The 19,452-nt window shown below is 42.7% G+C and overlaps 1 protein-coding gene across 7 annotated transcripts in view; it reads left to right on the top strand.

Annotated features, from left to right (window-relative positions):
- Positions 1-19,452, top strand: part of COL18A1 (collagen type XVIII alpha 1 chain) — a 253,533-nt gene that overhangs the window by 211,112 nt on the left and 22,969 nt on the right. For all 7 annotated transcript variants that reach the window (XM_053269343.1, XM_053269353.1, XM_053269325.1 and 4 more), the window contains 13 exons: positions 2,921-3,052; positions 3,778-3,849; positions 5,074-5,100; positions 6,144-6,188; positions 6,406-6,468; positions 7,510-7,545; positions 8,159-8,245; positions 11,253-11,282; positions 13,396-13,422; positions 16,158-16,220; positions 17,407-17,481; positions 18,758-18,793; positions 19,324-19,377. In XM_053269343.1, coding sequence (XP_053125318.1) covers positions 2,921-3,052; positions 3,778-3,849; positions 5,074-5,100; positions 6,144-6,188; positions 6,406-6,468; positions 7,510-7,545; positions 8,159-8,245; positions 11,253-11,282; positions 13,396-13,422; positions 16,158-16,220; positions 17,407-17,481; positions 18,758-18,793; positions 19,324-19,377 — 747 coding nt within the window. The remainder of the gene's footprint in view (positions 1-2,920; positions 3,053-3,777; positions 3,850-5,073; positions 5,101-6,143; positions 6,189-6,405; positions 6,469-7,509; positions 7,546-8,158; positions 8,246-11,252; positions 11,283-13,395; positions 13,423-16,157; positions 16,221-17,406; positions 17,482-18,757; positions 18,794-19,323; positions 19,378-19,452) is intronic.

Here is a 19,452-nt window from a genome sequence, read left to right as displayed (position 1 = left end):
TTTGGGGAAAGGTTTAAAATGGTTTAAAATCACCCAGTTGCCTATTTCTTGTGTGGGTTGGGTAGTAGGTAGCACCCATCATGCCTTACTACACAACTCACTTTGGTGTCCCTAAGAGCTACCCATGGGGAACAAAGGGGTGTTTGTTCCCTATGGCTGGAACAAGCCACACTCACAGAGTACACTGCACACAAGTTTTGCATTGCAATTTGCAATGCATTTTAAGAACATAAGTACAGCCCTGCTGGATCACTCCCAAGGCCCATCTAGTCCAGCATCCTGTTGCCCACAGTGGCCCACCAGATGCCACTGGAAGCCACAGGCAGCACTGCCTTGAAAAACACTGCAGAAGCACACAGTAAAAGGCCATCTGTCCCTCCCAACACAACACACATTTCAAACACAGTCCAAAAATGGCCAAAAAAGAATCACTGACCCAGAATCCACTGCCAGCCACAGTGCTTGCACTGCAGTAATATCATTGGCACAAGTTGCTCTCTCACACAATTTAGACTCCTTACTTCCTAGCATATCACCAGCTGCCGCATCCTTAGCAGCAAGCATAGCCATAAGCTCAACTAGAGCAACTTCAGCCACATTTTGACTGAGTACAGTTTGTAATGCAAATTGCAGAGCAGGCACACAAGTTAGTCTCAAGGCCAGACATGGAGCTCATGTCTGATCACCAAGAAATATCACACACACAGCTGCCACTGTCCATTTCTTACCACAACACTATCTCACAAACAAAACAAACCACAACTCAGTGAAGGCAGGCATCCAAGTTCTGCCTTTGTCAATCTGAGATCCAGCAAAATCAGATAGTTAATGCAGCAATAGCACAGTATATTATAACTCGGTGCTGAGAAAATCACAAAATCAAACTTCCCTTCCTCCTCTCCTGATGTATCCTCTTCAAAAGAGACACACTATAAGGGCTCTCTTTGCCTCCCAGTTCCTTTAAATACATTTTGAATCTCCCTCCTGTTTGGCTCTCTCGTCCCTCCCCCCCGCCAATGGGGGCACAGTTGCCCATGACACTTGATTATATGATAACAATTCAACCAAGAAGCAAGGAGATCACAAGCCAATTGGAAGCCAGTGTCAGAAAACCAACCAGCAAGGGAAAAACAGGCCTCCAAAATAGAACTCAAAATGTCAAAATGTTTCGAATTGAAATCCGGTTATTTTTGTTCTGAGCTCGAAGCAGGCCCTTTGTTTAAAGGGTGTTTTGTTTCAAACTTGAAACACTCAAAACAGCCTGTTTCAATTTGAAACATTTTGCACATTCCTACTTTATACTCTGTATTCTTAAAATATGAGAGAAAAGATGTGTATTTCAGTTCCTTTGGTCTTCAGAATTAACTTTGTATTTCATTTAGAGGAACATGAAAAAATTTCAAATGAGAGCAAAATATGTTTTGTTTTTGCTGTCTGAGAAGCTAAGAGCATAGGTTTATTCAGTAAAAGTGGTCTGTATTTTCTGGTAGCTGTGATGTCCATAGAGTGTAATATATTTTCTTTTATTGCACACATTCTGTTTGGTAGTATTTTATTTATTTATTTAAAATATTTGTATGCCACTTTTTAACCAAAAAAAATCTAAAAGTGATTTATGTAAAGAAATGAGAAGATGGTTGCTATCCCAAAGTGGTTCACAGTCTGAAATAGTAAGTAAAAAAAAAAAAAGCAAAGACTTGGGGCACAACCCTGGAGCCAAGCCAGTGTTGGTTACCAGGAGTTTTTTCGGACAGCGACTTTACCACACTTTACTTTGGGAGGGTGGGTGGTCCCATCATGAGGCCAGCCCCATGGCTAAGGAGTATGATCCTAAGAAAATATGCTATGCACATCAACAAATGTTTGTGGCATAGATTGCTGGTTTTAACACACACACACAAGCAGTGTGCTGTTGACCCTGGGCTAGCTGTCTCAGATAACCCATTAAGGGGCTGGGTGGGACTCAATGGCTGCCGCATGCTGCCCTGTCCCCTACCATGGCCTTCTCACTGACTGTCATCTTATTTTTGATGGCTGCGGCAGCACAAAACAAGTTGCTCCATGCACCTCCCATGCTCAGTGTATTTGAAAGGGTTAGGGTGGAGTGAACGAGGAAGTGTGGAAGAGACGAGACAACTAGAGTGTCTCCTGGGACACTCTGTCCGGTCATCTCCTCTTCTGCATTGTCTTCCACGTTTTCAAATGTAGCAAGCATGGGAGAAAGACAGAGCAGCTTGTTGTGTGCTGCTGTTGAGCCTGTGGTGGCTCCCACTGAGGAGGAGGAGGGCAGCAGGTGGGGCTCTGGTGGCACATGGAGGCACAGGTGGCTTTTAACACCCCACCAAAGGTTGGGCTGGCTCTGCTTGACTATAATCCAAAGAAGTTGTGTGCACTGAACATGTTTTGAATCCCCATCAGTATCCCTATCTTAAATAGTCTGCAATCCAGTAACTACGAAACTCATTATAAGCAGTCTGGAGTGCTCTCAATTTTGTGCACATTTGCATGCTTCTCTAGGCAGTTACACACACTTATGTCTCAATTTAGCACATGTGGAATACTAAAGCTCCAACCCAAGCAGTGTGAGTCTCGGACTAGAAAGTGAAATCAGTAGAATGCACCATTTTGAGATTGCAATGTTAAGTTTTGCGAATACTATGCATAGTATTCTATTATTAGGCACACAATGCTCAGGGGTGTGTGTGTGTGTGTGTGTGTGTGTATGACATGCTTGCATATTTATAATGGCCCATATTGGGAGGCCCTATGGGAAGAGGTCAGGGCATGAGTCTAGTAGAGTTGCATTTCCATCCATTCTGTTTTGAGGTTCTGTCAAGCTCAGCTGTGGGTATTCATTGGTCATCTGTCACTATCCTGTGCCTTCTTACTCTGCTCAAGCTGCCTTTCCTTTTTTATCCAGGGCAGTAAAGGAGAAGCAGGGTTGCCCGGAGCACCAGGAGAAACTGGCCTGGCAGGACTTCCTGGGCCCATAGGTCCTCGAGGATTGCCTGGTCCTCCAGGTCCTCCTGGTCGAGGCTTTGTGGCTGGCTTTGTGAGTATCGGATTTGCAGTCTTGACACTATCTGTGGCCTGGTGAAAGGGCAACACACTGGCTATCTCAAAGAGGGGATGAGCACTGTAAGGGTAGCCATTTGTGAACTACATACTCTTTTGTCTACTTTAGTGCTCTTGTGTACTTTTGTGCTCTTTTGTGTACTTGGCTGATATGCCACTGGTGTTGAGTGGAATAAGACTGGTGCTGAAAAGCTTAGTTAAGATTCTGCAGTTATTACTAGTGGTATGTCATGTGGTGGTTTTCAGGGAAAGAATGAAAAAAAGACCCTTTACCATGTAAAACATCATGTGGCAAGAGGCAACAGAGGAGCGGGAGGAAAATGGGAGGCAGGAGAAGAATATTAATTCATTTTAGTTACATGTACTTAGACTTAGTTTCAATAGGGAACGAGGACTAAAGAATTAAGCCAAAGGCTTCCTGGAAAAGCAGGGATTCGAAGAAAGTGAAAGGAGTGGCATCATGGAGGTCTTCTGGGAAGGAGTTCCAGGCATAAGGGGCAGCAAGGGAGAAAGGGGAAATCCATTTGAGGGAGCAGGAGGCCTTCGAGTGGCTAAGGTTGATGGACCGAAAGCGTGAAGGCCGTGGGCAGCGACGCATCTGGATGTAAGAGCAGAGAGGAGCAATGGGGAGAGAGGCCATTACTTTTATTGCCAGGGATGTAGTTCTACCTGAATAGTTACTAATACCATCTTGTTACCTAGGATGATATGGAAGGCTCAGGGCTGCCATTTGTTTCTGCTGTCCCTGGACCACGCGGACCAGAAGGGCCACAGGTCAGTCCTTGTTCTTTTGTTCCATGCAGCCTTTTCATTCTCTGAGAATACAATGCTAGGTGTGCTCCCTTCAGAGTAAGTACTATTAAATATGATGGGGCTTACTTCTGAATATAAACATGTAAAAGAGTCCATGTCTTCATAGACTGTCACGTATATGCTTTCAACACTTAGTTACAAATTAGTTATGTGACGCTGCCTCTGTTACTATTATGAGATACAGTCTGGAGAAAGGTATGACCCTTGATTACAACACTCATAAGGCACTGTGAATTCTTGCTAGGTGCTTGACATAGAGCCAGGTTCTAGACTGGATGCACTTTGGAGCCTTGTTATGGGGCTTGCATGCCAAGAGTCTACCAAAATTTAGAAGGGCATTAACTTTGTAGTTGTTGACAACTGCTAAATTACGGCTAGCTGCATGTGGGAAAGTAAACATCCACAACCGTTTATCAAACACATTGGTCTGATAAAATGTGGGAACTTCTAGTCATGGATAAGACATCAACTCAAATCAAAAGGGCATGAAACCCAAATTTGTGGGGATCTCCTTGGGTGTGATGTTTCCCATTTCTTAAATATGAGGGCTCAGTGAAGGCAGTGCACCGGAGAAACCCTTGCATTTTAGATCAATCTTTGTTTTGTGACATTAAAGGAGAAGTGTGTAGTAGTTTGTATGTTTTGACCACTTGGACTTAGATATTGTCTGTAACCAAAGCTTCTTCACATTACAGGTTATTGCTTGTTTTGTAAACTTGGAAACACTTTGATTTAAACAACAGAAAGTTTGATCCTGTTGCCATTTCATAATTAGAGAGCCCTGCTCTGTTGCTGCCCTTGTTCTAGAAACTAGAGCATGCTAGGGTGAAGTATATAGGTCTCTAACTGCCGTGTTACTTTATAAATAAACAGAAGAATGTTGGACTAACTCTGAAAAAACAACAACAGGCCTTCTGTATAGACTGTGATATTGGAAAATGAGTAGCAGATCCTGTTTGCAGCATAACACAGGGTCCTTATCGATTATTTTTAACATGCTAAATACATGCAAGACAGATGTAAATATGGCTTTGAGGGACCCATATTCTCATATGGCTCATAGCTGAATGTACTTAAATAAGTTGTCTTTTATGCTGGTCAAAGACTGAAATAAAATCATCATCAATTTTATGGCTCATAAAATCAGACACAAGTTGGTTGATTATTTTGTTTTGTTTTTTCTAGGGTCCACCTGGGATTCCAGGACTCAAGGTGAGGAAACATTTTGATTTTGTGTCACAGCTATTAGTGGTAATATGGCTTGGGTTGCTTTATGCCAGAGCAGCGCATGCAAGTCAAGCCACCCAGTCTCTTTGCTTGATCTGAACTCTCTTTACCCCATAGTACTAATTTTCTTTTCATTATTATCCTATTCAAATTAGAGAGAGTTTCCCCAACAAACCAATCCTATTAATCTACTGTGTAAGCAAAAAGTGCATAGAATCATATGCAATAGCTAGTGAACTTTGTGCAGTGTTGTGAGTCACTGAAGTTTTTCACACCTGGCTTTTAGTTCGCATCTCCTCCGGAATGGAGGAGTGTGTTCACATATGTAAATCTACCCAGAAGTCCCTGCGAGCTATCAGGGAGCACTCCACACACATTCCGGGGTGGGTTTTTTTAATTGCGCATTAGAGTTGAACCCAATTTATATTCGGGGTTAAAAAAAAAATATATATATATATATATCCTCTACTTGTGTCGGTTTTCTGGGGCAACTTAGAATTTGCAGTAAACCTGTCGTAAAGCCTGCTGTCTGGGAAAGCTCATTGTGTTGCACGATTACAATAAAGCATTCAGGGCTTTGCATTTGTACAGCAACTCAGAATGGAGCAGCTCTGCCATTCAAAACTTGCATGAATCAAATGTGGGGGGTTATTGGGGGAGGAACAAGATGGGTGTGTCATGCATATCCCTCTCTGCCAATAGGACCAGGATATCTTCCTCATATTGGTGTAATGTGATTCTCTCAAAACATGAGAATTGGCCCAGAAATATAAGAGCCAAGACAGAACACAGCCAGACAAAACAAACAGTTGTGCACTAGACAAAGACCATGCAACATTGTCACAAACCTCACCCCAATGACATTGATGTAACTCTACACCACAAAGAGATAATCCTAAGTAGACCACCAGGGCTCCTTGGATGTGGGGCAGAATTCAAATGGGACAGATGATAAAATGAGAAGAGAGAGTCTTTATATGACTATGACTAATAAAATAGGATTTATGTCTGTCCTTGTTAATTTTCAGGGAGATGCTGGCTTCGCAGGTCTGCCAGGTTTGCCAGGAGAGAAGGTGAGTCCACATCATAATGTTTATGAATTATTTATTGGTCTCCAGCCTCCATGCCAGTTCTAAAGGATTACTATTGTATTGTATTCAACTATTATTGTATTGTATTCAAGGAAAAATCTTAATGGGCATAGGATTGAATTGAGTGTGAGACTGAATTGTGAAACAGCTTCTATGATAAAGGCTAGGATTCAATTTTCAACTGTTTGTTTGGTTACAGGGAGACCCTGGATTGCCAGGACCAGATGGGCACCCTGGACTAGAAGGATTCCCGGGACCACAGGTGAGCATGAATTTCAGTTTAGTGACTCTTTCAAGGTTTTTGTTTAAAGAATCTTGCTAACAAAATGGGTGGGTTCAGATGCCATATGGAGCGACAGTTTATTTTAATTAAGGTTTATTTAACAAACCTAGAATGGTACCGTAGGCTATCACTAATATGGTGGAATCAATCTTAGTTTGTTTCACCATACTGTCCTGTCCTTCAGGTCCTGCCTGTCCTCCTTACCTTTCGTGATCTAGGTTTGCCTTGAGGGCAGAGCTACTGAAACAAACCAAAATTAAACCATAATTGCAGGTTCAGGCATCACATGAGACCATGGTTAGGACAAACCATCTCCAAAACTTGAGTTCAGATTTTGGTTTGACTACCCCAAATAAACAACTTTTTTTTAAAATTGACATGGGTTCAGACATATGAACACAGTTAAATGAAATAAACCATGCTTCCATGTGAAGGCTGAACTTGCCTGTTGCTTCTTTTCAGAAGGTCCTTGAAACTGGTAAATGATGATAATCATATAAGTGTAAACATTGCCCTAGTTTTTTTTTAAAAGGCTGTAGAAAGCTCAAAGGCAGCATACTATGGTTGAATAAAAGTACTTGTAGACACAGTGGTAGTCTCCTCACCTCCCTATTATATGTTGTTTTTGTCTCCACACAACTGACTCATTGACAGTGTCACTCTTCTGATTTAATTTTACATCTCAAATATTTGTTTTTTGTTGTTCATAGCTTTCAGCACCCATAGTCACAATATTGTTCACATTCATGCTTACAATAATCCCATGAGATAGATCACTGTTGTTCCTCATGTACAAAGTGTGAACAGATTGAGTGATAGTAATTTACCCAAAGCAACCCACTTAATCCATGGCTGAAGGTTCAGCCTAGTACTGTTGGATCCAAGTCCAGCCCCTCCATCTGCTGGACCACACACTGACTGCCATTTGCAACATGGAATGTGCACGGATACAGTTCTCTATGGTAAGAAATGGTCTCCTTCCCTGAAAATATGTTTATTTAACCATGCTTCTCATTTCAGGGGCCAAAGGGTGACAGAGGAGACTCAGGTGCTAAAGTAAGTACTTCCCTGGATTTGAGGAGAAACTTCTAATTTTTGTTGTTTATGTTAAAAGTGTGGGATTTTGCTGTAGGAACAGCCATTGTTTATATAGCACTTTTTCAAAACTTGGCAATATATCTTATGCAAATAACATAGTCTAGCAGGTATCCCCTGTTCTCTAAAAACGCACACCTCTGCTTCCATTTTTAAGCTACCATCATAGTCCATTGTTTGGAGAGCAGGAAGAATCTCTATGCCAAGGCTTCCTATGGGAAATATGGGAGAAATGTTATTGGGCAGGGGATTGCCTTCCATCATGGGATTTTTACTGGGTATTCCTTGTTGAGTGTGCAGGTGCTCCAGAGGATGGTAGTGGCCTATGTAGAATTTTAATCTAATCACATTGGAGATTTGGAGTAGGACCGAACATCTGTTGTTGCTTTTTAAAAGATGCAGAGCAATTTGACATAGCTCAGCTGACTGCTGTTCCAAAATTCTTGTGACCAGAGCATTCTGCCCTGTGCCAATGTTTTCTCACTAGCACGAGGAGCACAAGTTGGCTAGAATGTGTGCAATCTAGCAGATGCAACCTGAAACCTCTGAAACTGTCAATGCTTTTTCTTTTGAGGGTGAACCAGGTCAAGATGGAGTTGGACTGCCAGGGCCTCCTGGCCCCCCTGGCCTTCCAGGACAAGTCGTCCTGCCCACTGATGGTGTAAGGATCTTTATGCTTTTTTTTTACTGACCCTTTTCTCTTACACTTCCAGGATTGTGTTCCTCCCTAAATGTGGATAAAAAATTATAGGAGTCATTGCTCTAGATCAGGGCTGCTCAACTTTGGCTCTCCTTCAGATGTTGGCCTACAATTCCCATAATTTCTGACTGTTGACTGCTGTGGTTGGGGATTATGGGAATTGTAGTCTGTAGCACAGATGAGCTGACTTCATTCTTGTGTGATTTCCATTTTTCCCCTGACCCCAAAATCCCTGTGGTCTACCAACTTTATATTTTAATTTACAATACAAAAACGCATACTCAGGATCTCTTAGTGGCTAACTAATTGGTGTGCTTGCTCAAGAACTGAAGTATCACCTTGCTGGATAAGATCAATGTCTGTCTAGTCCAGCATTCTTTGCAATAATTCCAACGACTAGTGGCCTAGCTTGTCCACTAGAAATTGTTCCATGGTCCACCTTTAGCCCAGCACTGACTTTACAGACCTGGAGCTGCAGACCATAAATAAAACTATTTGCTTCAGTACTGATGTCAGGAACTGCTGTGAACTGCTTCCCCTTGTGGTGAATTGCTTAAACTACAGCCAGAACTTCATCTCTAGCTCTGAACTGGCCCTGCCCACCCAGATCTCTGATGCATTCGTGGCTGTGATTTCTGGCTTGACTTCTCAGTTCTGACTTCTAGCTTCAGTCCTGACTGGCTTCCTCAGTTTTGACTCCTGGCTCTTCAGTGGTCCATGTTAACTTAAGTGCTTAAGCCTTGTTAAGTGCTTGTATATTCAGATTTTTAAAAGCCATGGTATTTTCTGGTTCAGCTCCAACCATGAAAATGTTAGCGCACAAAAGTTCAACGGAGGACAGTGTGCAGCTTCCTTCCCACAAGCCGTTGCTACTAGGAAGTGTGCAAACTGTTTCTTAAAGCTGTTCACCTTGTTGGCATGACTTGATTCCATATGGCCCTAATACCATATTTTACGGACTATAAGACGCTACGGACTATAAGACGCACCTTAATTTTAATCCAGTTTTTCAGAGTTTTAACATATTAAACTGTTAAAACATATAAGACGCTCCTGAATTTTGGTGGATATTTTTTGAGGAAAAAAGTGAGTCTTATAGTCCATAAAATACGGTAGTGGTTTTAAAAAACAAACAAACCATGAATTCATGGTTTAAATAGGTCATAGACAATGAAGCTGTTCTCACGAGCAGCCTAGCCCAGGCTAGGGCAGCCTTGTATGGAGTGCCGGGATCTGCACAGATCCTGGTGCTCCTGCCCAGCGTAGCCCTGCTCCTTAGTCTGGCTCTTCACTGGAGCTAAGGGAACAAGTGCTCCCTAAACCCAGCTGCCAGGCTCGTGTGCCTCCTTGGCTCCATGGAGCTGAGAAGACACAGAGGCAGGTGCCTAGAGTGCCTGTCTGGCGGGGGAACCCTCCAAGGAAAATGAGTCCCGGCCTCTGTGGCTCCATGCTGTTCCCGGCAGCACAGGTCATGTGGGCGCATGGCTTGTGTGCCGAAAGGATCAGGAGCAGTTGTCTGTGGGACTGTGTTGCTGAAATAGAAGTCGGTAGGGTTATGAGAAGCTTCAGTAGTTGAATCAAAGCAGAGTGGTTTGGCCTGATTCAGCCTGAACCATCATCCAGCTCTGGTCCAATTGGGCCCAAATTGGCCCCCCTTTCAGGCTGCTGCAGCTCCTTCCTCCTCGCCCTGCCTTTTCACTCCCCTGACCCTTTTCCTCAGCAGGCACAGGAAGGAGGGGACAAAATAGCTTTCCTTTATTTCACTCCAAGTGGTGGGGGAGTGGCTGTCACTGCAGCTTCACTGTTAAAATAACTTCCAGTATTTATTTAATTTTTTTCTTCTGCAGTTCTGAGAAAAGTATGGGGCATATTAAGAATTAAATAGTTTTTGCAAGAACTACAGCCAGGTGGTCTTCACACTATGATATTGCAGCAACTGTCAAAACAATGATGAAAAATAATCATAGGGAAATCGCCTTAATGCAGATTTGCGTTATCTTGTCATCTGAAAAACCATTTCGGATCATTGGAAATAAGTTTAAGAATGTCCTACCAAGCAGAGGCTGAAGTTTAGTGGTAGATCACATTGCTTGCATGCCAGATTAAGTCCCTGGAATCTCCCAGGTAGGGTTGGGAAAAGCTCCTGTTTTGAAACTCTAGAAAATGCCAATCAGTGTAGACAAAAAAGAGGTAGATGGAGCAATGGTCTGGCTTGTGCAAGGCACCTTCCCATATCTCTGTACTCACAACATGAAGTAAGCGGTTGACATCCTGACTAACGAAGCATTGATTTATTATTTTATTTATTACATTTATATCCCACTCTTCCTCCGAGGTGCTCGGAGCAGTGTACATGTTTATTGTTATCCTCACAACAACCCTGTGAGGTAGGTTAGGCTGAGAGATAACTGACTGGCCCAGAGTCACCCAGTGAGTTTCGTGTTTGAATGGGGATTCAAACACAGGTCTTCCCAGTCCTAGTCCAACATTCTAACCACTACGCTATGCTGGCTCTCCCATTGATACAATGGGAGAAGCACTGGAGTAGTACCAGTGCTTCTGAAGAGTTCAAGAACAATGCTGTACCAGTGCTACAGTGTGTATGGGGAATTTCAGCAACCCCACCTTCCCCTGGAATTCCTCTATGTCACTGAAAATATGCCCTTGAGTGCTGTGCAGCTCTCAGGGACATACTTTTCAGTGGTACAGAACACTTCCTGAGGAGGGGGAAGTTGTTGAAGTTTGCCCCCATTACTGAGCCAGCTGTGGAGCTGAGTTAGTTAAATTTTTCAGGAGTACCAGTTCTTCTCCCATTGCACTGGTGCTTCACTAGGAAACCAGTATAGGCAATCCTGAGCTAGCCAGACCAGTGGTATGACAAAGCGTAAGGCAGCTTCATATTTTCAAGGTATCTGAGTAAACAAAACAAATGTCACATTTTAAATATATCATCTCATGTTGTTTTTAGACAAGTTTGCCTGCTTTGCCGGGCCCTGAGGTAAGTAAAATACAGTCTCTGTTCTCATGGTCACATCACCCTTGCTTTGTGAGAGGGATGTTAATTGTCTATAGGACTCTAGAACAGAAACATTATTACATCGAAGATGATAATCATGTGTGCTGTGTGGAAAACTCCAGTGGAAACCACATCCTCGGATACCTTCAAAGATGAGCATAATAATTGAAGTTGTAAGTCTTTTCTGAAGAGCTTCAGAAGCGCTAAGCTGGAGCAAGAGCAGGAATAGATGGAACTGAAGCAGGAGTCTTCATTGATCATTCTTAGTCTTCTCCCCATCTCTATCCCTACCATATTTCAGCAGCAGCTGTATCCTACACTACCACCAGACAGCTCTGTCAGCTCCTCTCCCTAGTCTTAGTTTCTGTTACTGGAAACCTTTATATCAGTTAATTGAAAACGATAATGCCTCTCAATGCAAGGTTCTCAGGGTGGCTTACAATACCACATTCAACTGAATAGAATAAAAGGACAGCACATATTTATTTATTTATTTATTTATTTATTTATTTATTTATTTATTTATTTAAAATATTTATGCCCCGCCCCTCCAGTACATTACTGCTTGGAGTGGCTCACAACATTTATCACAGCACAGAACAATTGGTAGCAGTACAGCTACAGCAGTCATTAAAATTTACTCACCAAGTGCCTAAAAGCCATCACATCTGGCACGAGGCAAATGGATATATGGAGGGAATTCCACCCGAGATGTGCCACTTCTGAGAATGCCCTGTTGCTGGTAGCTATTCACCTTGGCTGTGGACACTTAGAGCTGGGTCTCCACAATATTGCTCACTGTAGAATTTTGTTTCCCCCGTGGATTATAAAAGGATTCCCTTTTCCTCCTTGTAACTCTGGCATTCAAGGCAAGGTGGTGGCAGTGGATGGCATGAAGCAGACCAAGACATTTTTCTAAGGTGTAGGAGGAGAAAGAGCCAATCTTAGAGTGGAAAGATATTTCTCCATAGAAAGGAGGAGGGAATACAATAAAGTAAGGAATTATGGGACATCCTCTTCAAGTGGGTCCACAGAGTTTATCAGCCCATCCAATATTGTGCTGGCTTGCCTGCCCTCACATATGCAGATTTAAAAACTATTACTTCTGTTGTTGTAAATCTTTTAATCTCATTCTTAAATGTTTGGGTTAAAACAATGACTGCTCTGGAATTAGAAGGCCTTTCCCCCCCTAAGTGAAGAAATATGAAAGGGGAAACATCTTTAGCATTTCAATCTTGAGGTAACTTCAAAGAGACGACTTCAAAGGAAAGGGGGAAAATTTCCTTTGCCCAGATCATCTCTTATTTTCATTCTGCCTCAAGATTTGTTCACAGCAAGGGATAGCAGACAATATCCATTTTCCTCTCTCCCTCTCTTTAATTTGACTGAACTTGATAGGGCTCAGCCTCAGGATCTATTTTTGATGTCAGGACTTCTTCTTCAGGTTCAATCTCCTACCGGAGGTTAGCTATCATTACGGCTATTCTGACTTTGGATGCTGCTGTTCTAAAAGTTGTAAGGATGTGCAACCATAATAAGCCAGATACACCTAAGCCATAAACTATAATAAGCCAGATACATATACACATACATATACAGAACAGGATGCTTAGGGCTATTCTAAGCTCTGAACGGATGTCTTTTTTTATTTTTAAAGGTTTTTTAAAACCCTGCTTCAAAAAAGCCTTGCTTCAAAAAAGGGCTTTGGGTGAGAACAGTGGTTATTTGCAAGCAATAGTATACAGGAAAGGAGACTTCACAAATGTATCTTGCACATTAAGGAATTATGGGTAGCCTCTGCTGTTATCTGTTCCACAATAAGGCCTGGTTCCAGACTAGGACAACTGCAGATGCTACCCTGTATTATTTTAGAGCCGTTTGCTTTGAAATACAGATTGTGCAATCTGACATGAGTGCAAAGTTTGCCTCTCGCAGGTAAATGTGATGTAGTTGTCTGAAATTTTAGCCCCATCACCTTCATGTTGCAATTAAGAAAAAGCAAAAATAATCCAGAATCATCACTCATAGTTTGGTGCTTAACGTATGTTTGAAATAGCTTTCTGTAAATATAATGTTATCTGTTTTCTTCATGTAGGGCAGGCAAGGGCATGCTGGTTTCCCAGTAAGTAGTTCTGTTCATTGTCAAAGTGGCTTCATAGTGTCCAGTCAAAGTGGCTTAGTGCCCACACTAGAACCAACTGTTTCCAGCTGCTATACATTGTTGCAGCTGTGGTGGTGGTGGTGGTGAGGAGGAGGAGGAGGAGGCATAGGCAAGTCAAAGATTAGGTTTTCTAGTCACATATGCCAACAGCCTCTGTTGAAAGCAAAAGCAAAATTGCAGTAGGAATTTAAATCAGACTTGCAGATAAGTCCAAAAAAGTTGTTCACCCAATTACCAATGTACTGTATGCCTATCTGCCTGTATGTTTTTAAAAAGCAAGACAGAACCTATTTTTGTAATGCTTTCCTACCTTGTTGCTTGGAGGCAGTCTCTGCTCTGAAGCATGCAAGTGGCTCTTTTCAACCCTGATGTTCTTTGAAGGGTTTACCTGTCTGAACATTCTGAAGAGGGCTTATCCTGCTGCTTGTTTTTCCCCCAGAGAGAGGGAGAGAGCTACTGCCAGTGGCAGCTTGATGCCACCTTCTGCTAGAGGCAAGGATGACAAGATGTTGCACCTGGGAGTGAGTCAGCATTGACGCTGGAACATAGGAACATAGGAAACTGCCATATACTGAGTCAGACCATTGGTCTATCTAGCTCAGTATTGTCTTCACAGACTGGCAGTGGCTTCTCCAAGGTTGCAGGCAGGAATCTCTCTCAGCCCTATCTTGGAGGAGCCAGGGAGGGAACTTGGAACCTTCTGCTCTTCCCAGAGTGGCTCCATCCCCTGAGGGGAAGATCTTACAGTGCTCACACTTCTAGTCTCCCATTCATATGCAACCAGGGCAGACCCTGCTTAGCTAAGGGGACAAGTCACGCTTGCTACCACAAGACCAGCTCTCCTCTCCATGCTGCCCCAGCCCTTGCTAGCTTTGCCCCATTCCCACCTTCCATGCTAAGGAACGGCCCTATACTTCCTCCCTCAGGGAGCATGGCTGCTTGTAAGCCTGCTCAGAGAGAAGCAGCATGGAAGGAGAGCCCAGGCGGCTGCCCTGCGCTTCCTTAAGCTGGATGTATCATTGGCTGATAGCAGGTGCACCCAGACATATGTTACCATAACTGGGAGGGGAGTGGGGGCAGGGAGGGGCATGACATCCCGGGGCGGGACTTTAGCTGTGTAATTTTTTTTACTGCCGCTACTTTGTGTTATGTATTATTATTATTTTTGTGGGTCATTAAATTTTTATATAGAGATTATTTTTATATTATCTGTACTTTTGTATTATGTATTGTAATTTTTGAGATCATCTGTACCTTTGTATTTTAATTATGCATTGTTTTAATTATATTGTAAACTGCTTTGAGATTATTTTAATGAAATGTGGTATATAAATTGAACAATCAATCAATGAATCAATGTACCACCTTTTAAAAATAACATCCAAATAGAGTTTAAGACTTCCATGAATCCGATACATGGATAAAGTATCTATCTAGATAGCCAAACTCAGGGTGTCTGTGTGTGTGTGTGTTTTAACACAAAACGTGCAGTTCTTAAAAAGAAAAAAGTGCAATTCTAAAAGAACATTTGCGCAATTCAACATTCAAGTCCTGAAAAAGTTGTATTATTTTAGATGATATAGAAAGTGACGGGTAACAACGGGGAAGTAAAATTAGTAGTCTGGGCTCCTCTAGAATCTATTCCCTGATCAAGTGTACCCATTTCTTCTCCGCCTACCAAATGTGCTTCGCGCAGACTCCACTGCTATTCCCCACAGTGTCTTCACCAATGACTATAACACTTTTCTGAAACAGTGCTGTCAAATTCCCAGTTTTGTGGATTTTCTGCACTCTCTGTAGGCTTCTAAATGCCATGGAATGTGACTCTAGGCAACAAAGTATGTGTGCACAGAGAAGGAAAATGCATAGGTGTGTTTTTACAGTGGCTCATGTTATGTGCTTCAGTTAGGGATGTGCATGAACTGCTCGGGCAGCTGCCGGCAGGGCAGGGAGTGGTTCCCTTAAAAGGCTGGCAAGGAGTTCCTTACTTGCTTGTCCACTGCCCTGCAGCTTTTCCAGCAGTGGCGTCCACTCATGGTGGCACAATGTGCCACAATGGCGGCATGCCAGCCATGTGTGTGCTGGCGCCACATGGAGGCTGCAGGGAATAGCACCGCAGCAGTGCATTGCCTTTTGGAGAGCGGGCACCGCCACCAGCAAAGCGGCGGACGAGCAGGTCCTTACCTGTTTTTTAAGGGAACTGCTCCCCACCCCACCAACTGGCCTGAATGCTGGTGCCCGAGCCAATTCGGCGCTTCCCAGAGGAGGTGCCAAACCGGCTCGTCCACATCTGTAGCTTGAATTATACTCATGTGCCATTGTGCAGTTCTGAATTTTCCTTTTAAAAAGCCCTGGCCAACTTTTTTCAAAATCCCAATAAATATCTTTTTAAAAGAAATACGCAGATAGATTGAAGGAGGACTGTTAGTCTTAAGGGTTTTCTACAGTACTTTTTTTCAAAACAAGAAGGTAGCTATTCCAAGGCTGGTGATTTGCTTGACATTATTCAGCCTTGTCCTTGGGCAAGAAATTAAAAGGAAAGGAGAAGCCAATTAGCTTTCAGCATTCTTTGATGTCCTTAGAAGAGGGGTCTGAAGTCAATGGAAAGTGCTTTCTCCATTGATCCTGACCATTGAAGATAGGGCATGTTTCCTTATGTTGTTATCAAATTTATTATTTCATGGTTTCATCTGCAGGGGCCAGCAGGACCAAAAGGTGATGAAGGATCCCCTGGTTTGCCAGGCCTTACAGGACTGAAGGTAAGGCAAAATGAGGCCTTTTGCTTGAACAGTTCACAAGTTGATCACAATAATGCAGCAGCAGCAGCAGCAGCAGTTTATTTTCAGGCATTGAGAAAAACAGACACATAATATTCCTAAAAACATTTTTTTTTAAATCAACTCGATTTACAACTGCTATTGTCAGTTGATAGTAATACTTGATTATTCAACTACATAGCATGTTCCTACGAATTCTGCTAGCAATTAGGCAGAATTTGGCAACTACATAAGAAATCTTATCATCATAGCCTGATAAAAGGGAACATATTTAAAAATCATCAGAGCAGCCCAGAAAATTTAATAAGTATGGAGTAATATACACACCGTGAATGTCCCTGTAAACGCTACAATACAATAATACATGCACTGTTGTTTCTATGGCTCCTGAGTCACAGGGACAAAATCATGCTACGAATAGGACTTGATTGAGTCTACCTTTGAGCACTGCAGCATGCAGTTAAACCGCGCTTGAGTAAACACCCTGCAATACTTAGCTAATGTAATCTGGTTAAGATATCTAGCAGGATGTGTGCTCAAGATTTGATTTCCCAACACTGCTCCTCTTGGGATAATGCATTGGCCTGTCTGCCAAAAGACACTTTGGCTAAGCACCAACCTGGCCTGGTCAAAGCCCATCGCTATTAATACTTGCGGTGATAGGCCATAAGTAAGCAGCTTCTGCTTAAGTAAGTATTCCCATTTAGAAGTGAATTTCACCAGCATCAATGGAGTCAGCCCCAGGAAATAAGATTTAACTTAAGCCAAAACTTAAATATAGAAAGTCAGATCTTGGATTCTATCCTGGGGAGACCAGCCTCCAATTGAAAGACTGTGCTGGGAACACCGTGAGCTATTTGGAATAACTTCCTAAGGGATTTGGATTGTACCACTTCTAATACTGCAGAATTGGAGTATGGACCAAGTTGGGCACCATATAAGAGTTGAGCCAGGGCTTTGTATTCACACAGCCTTATTGCAGTGAGAATGAAGCAGGCCCCTCTAGAGTAGAAAAAAAAAGCCAAAATGGCTGATGTGGATGTGCATGCATTTTGTAGCACATACTCAGAGTGGGCCTTATGGGTGCCGGAAGATTAAAAATCATCATAGGAAAAGTTGTGTTCTGATGAGAGTTTTGTCTTCATTCTTGTCTTTTGTTCTTGGACAGGGTGAAAAAGGAGAGCCCGGAGTTATAATTGGCCCTGATGGAACAATCATAGCATCTAACCCAAAAGGAGAGAGGGTATGGATAATCATATTTTGCTTTCATTTAACGAATGTTGATGATTTATCTGGTTCTGATCTTGTGTTGTGGGAAGCTGGGAGATTTCCTCCTGCATAGTTCAGGATGGAGAAGACAGGCATGAGGACCCCTGACCCAACCGCTCTTCTGCAATGAAACTTACTTTTTCTTTGGTGAGCTGGAATGGAGTGCATCCACTGAGTTTCTGGTTGAGCTCTCTCATTCCCAAATGATCTTTGAGATTCCCCAAGTGATCTTGGAATCCCCTGTCTAAGGCATGCTTACAGCACCTATTTTTTCTGAGAGAAAAAGGGAAAGTTACCTCATACCTGCTCCTCCCTCTCCCAGAACATCCTGCTGCTGCTCTTTGAAGGTACAGAGTTTGCTGCTATGAAAAGCAGAATAATTATCCTTGCCATAAGCACTGTTGATGGAGAAAGCCTCCATAAAAGCCCTTACCTCCTGTGTATTTCGCTACTGAGTAAACATCCAGACTGTCACTTTACATGGCAGTCTGGGACACATGTTCATGAACAGACCTAAAGTTCTTCTCAATGTCTCTTCACATAGGAACGTTTGTCATTTTCCTGCATTCTATCTCAGAACTAAGTTGTCTGTCGTGGATTCCACACAGGATGTGGTGCAGACGGTACTAGAATGGCAGACTCCCAGTTGTTGGGAGTGGGTAAATGGCAGACCGCTTACTCCTCTGGATTCTGACATTGCCAATTTGATGTTTATACTGTGGACTGTAATATGTCCATAGAGATGATGGAAAACAGCAGCATTTTTTGAGGCGGTTCTCTTGTAGGAACCACCCTTTGCCACATCAGGCAGGAGGCATCTCAGTCAGCACCGTGCAACACACAGTTGCTGACTGGTCACCAGCTCATGGCAGGAGAGGCTAGCCGGATAGCAACTGCATGTTTCCACAGTGCTGACTGGGATGCCCTCTGTCTCCTGTGCTGAATCCCCACTCTTTTTCAACAAGGGTGGGTTTTCACCTTGCAGCAGAGCCAGGTGCTTCCCAAGATAGAACTACCTTACTGACTCCTATTGATAGAGAAGGAGCCTAAAGCTGCCAAAGAAAAGTGCTGCAGTGTTAAAAATATTGGTCTGAAGAAGTTCTGAAGACTAGTTCCTCCACAGCTAATTGCTCCTAATGTATTAGTTCATATCATGAAATGGATTCCTCCTCTGATCATCCAGACAAAATGGTGTGGGCTCCTCCAGCTCATGAGGTGTTTCTCTTATCGTCCTTCTTTTTGCTTCACAGGGTGAGCCAGGCTCAAGAGGATCTGTGGGGCCAGCAGTAAGTTACAAATGGTATCTTTGCTTATATGCAAAGGGATTTACAGAGTTCTAAATATTCATTTTTGGACACCATTCCAGTTTTAAAATTAATAACATTTTTAAAAAATCTTATGGTGGAAATACATTTGTGCTCTGTCGTTGTTGAGCCTAAGATTGTGATAGATTCTTCACCACAGTGGTGTGTGTGCAACAATCATTCATTCTAGGGGGTTGCTCAATAAAATGTTTTGGGGGTTTTTTGGCATATACTTTTTATTCAATTTTCACAACATCAAAAGACAAACACAAATAGTACAAACACTGACAAACACACACAATAAGGACTTCCATCTCATCCTTGGAACAAGTGTTGTTAACAATAACCAGGATCTTGCCTATAGGTTAAACAATAAAATGTATTGATAGATTGCATGTTCTTCTTCCATTTGGGATTCTGAATCTTGTAGCAGCTAGCGTTACAGCCATCACAGGAACTCACACTTGACAAGATGCTGCCATCTTTTGATCTGGTCTTCTGTTCCCTTCTAGGGGCCACCTGGGCGGCATGGGCAGAAAGGTGAAATCGGCTTTCCTGGAAGACCTGTAAGAATGTTTTTAAGATGTTTCTTTTGGTATATATTGTTGCTTTTTTAAAGGCAGCAGGAAGAGGAGAGAGTA

Source organism: Hemicordylus capensis, chromosome 1 (assembly GCF_027244095.1).
Source record: "Hemicordylus capensis ecotype Gifberg chromosome 1, rHemCap1.1.pri, whole genome shotgun sequence".
Classification (NCBI taxonomy): domain Eukaryota; kingdom Metazoa; phylum Chordata; class Lepidosauria; order Squamata; family Cordylidae; genus Hemicordylus; species Hemicordylus capensis.
This window is presented reverse-complemented; position numbering and strand designations above follow the sequence as displayed.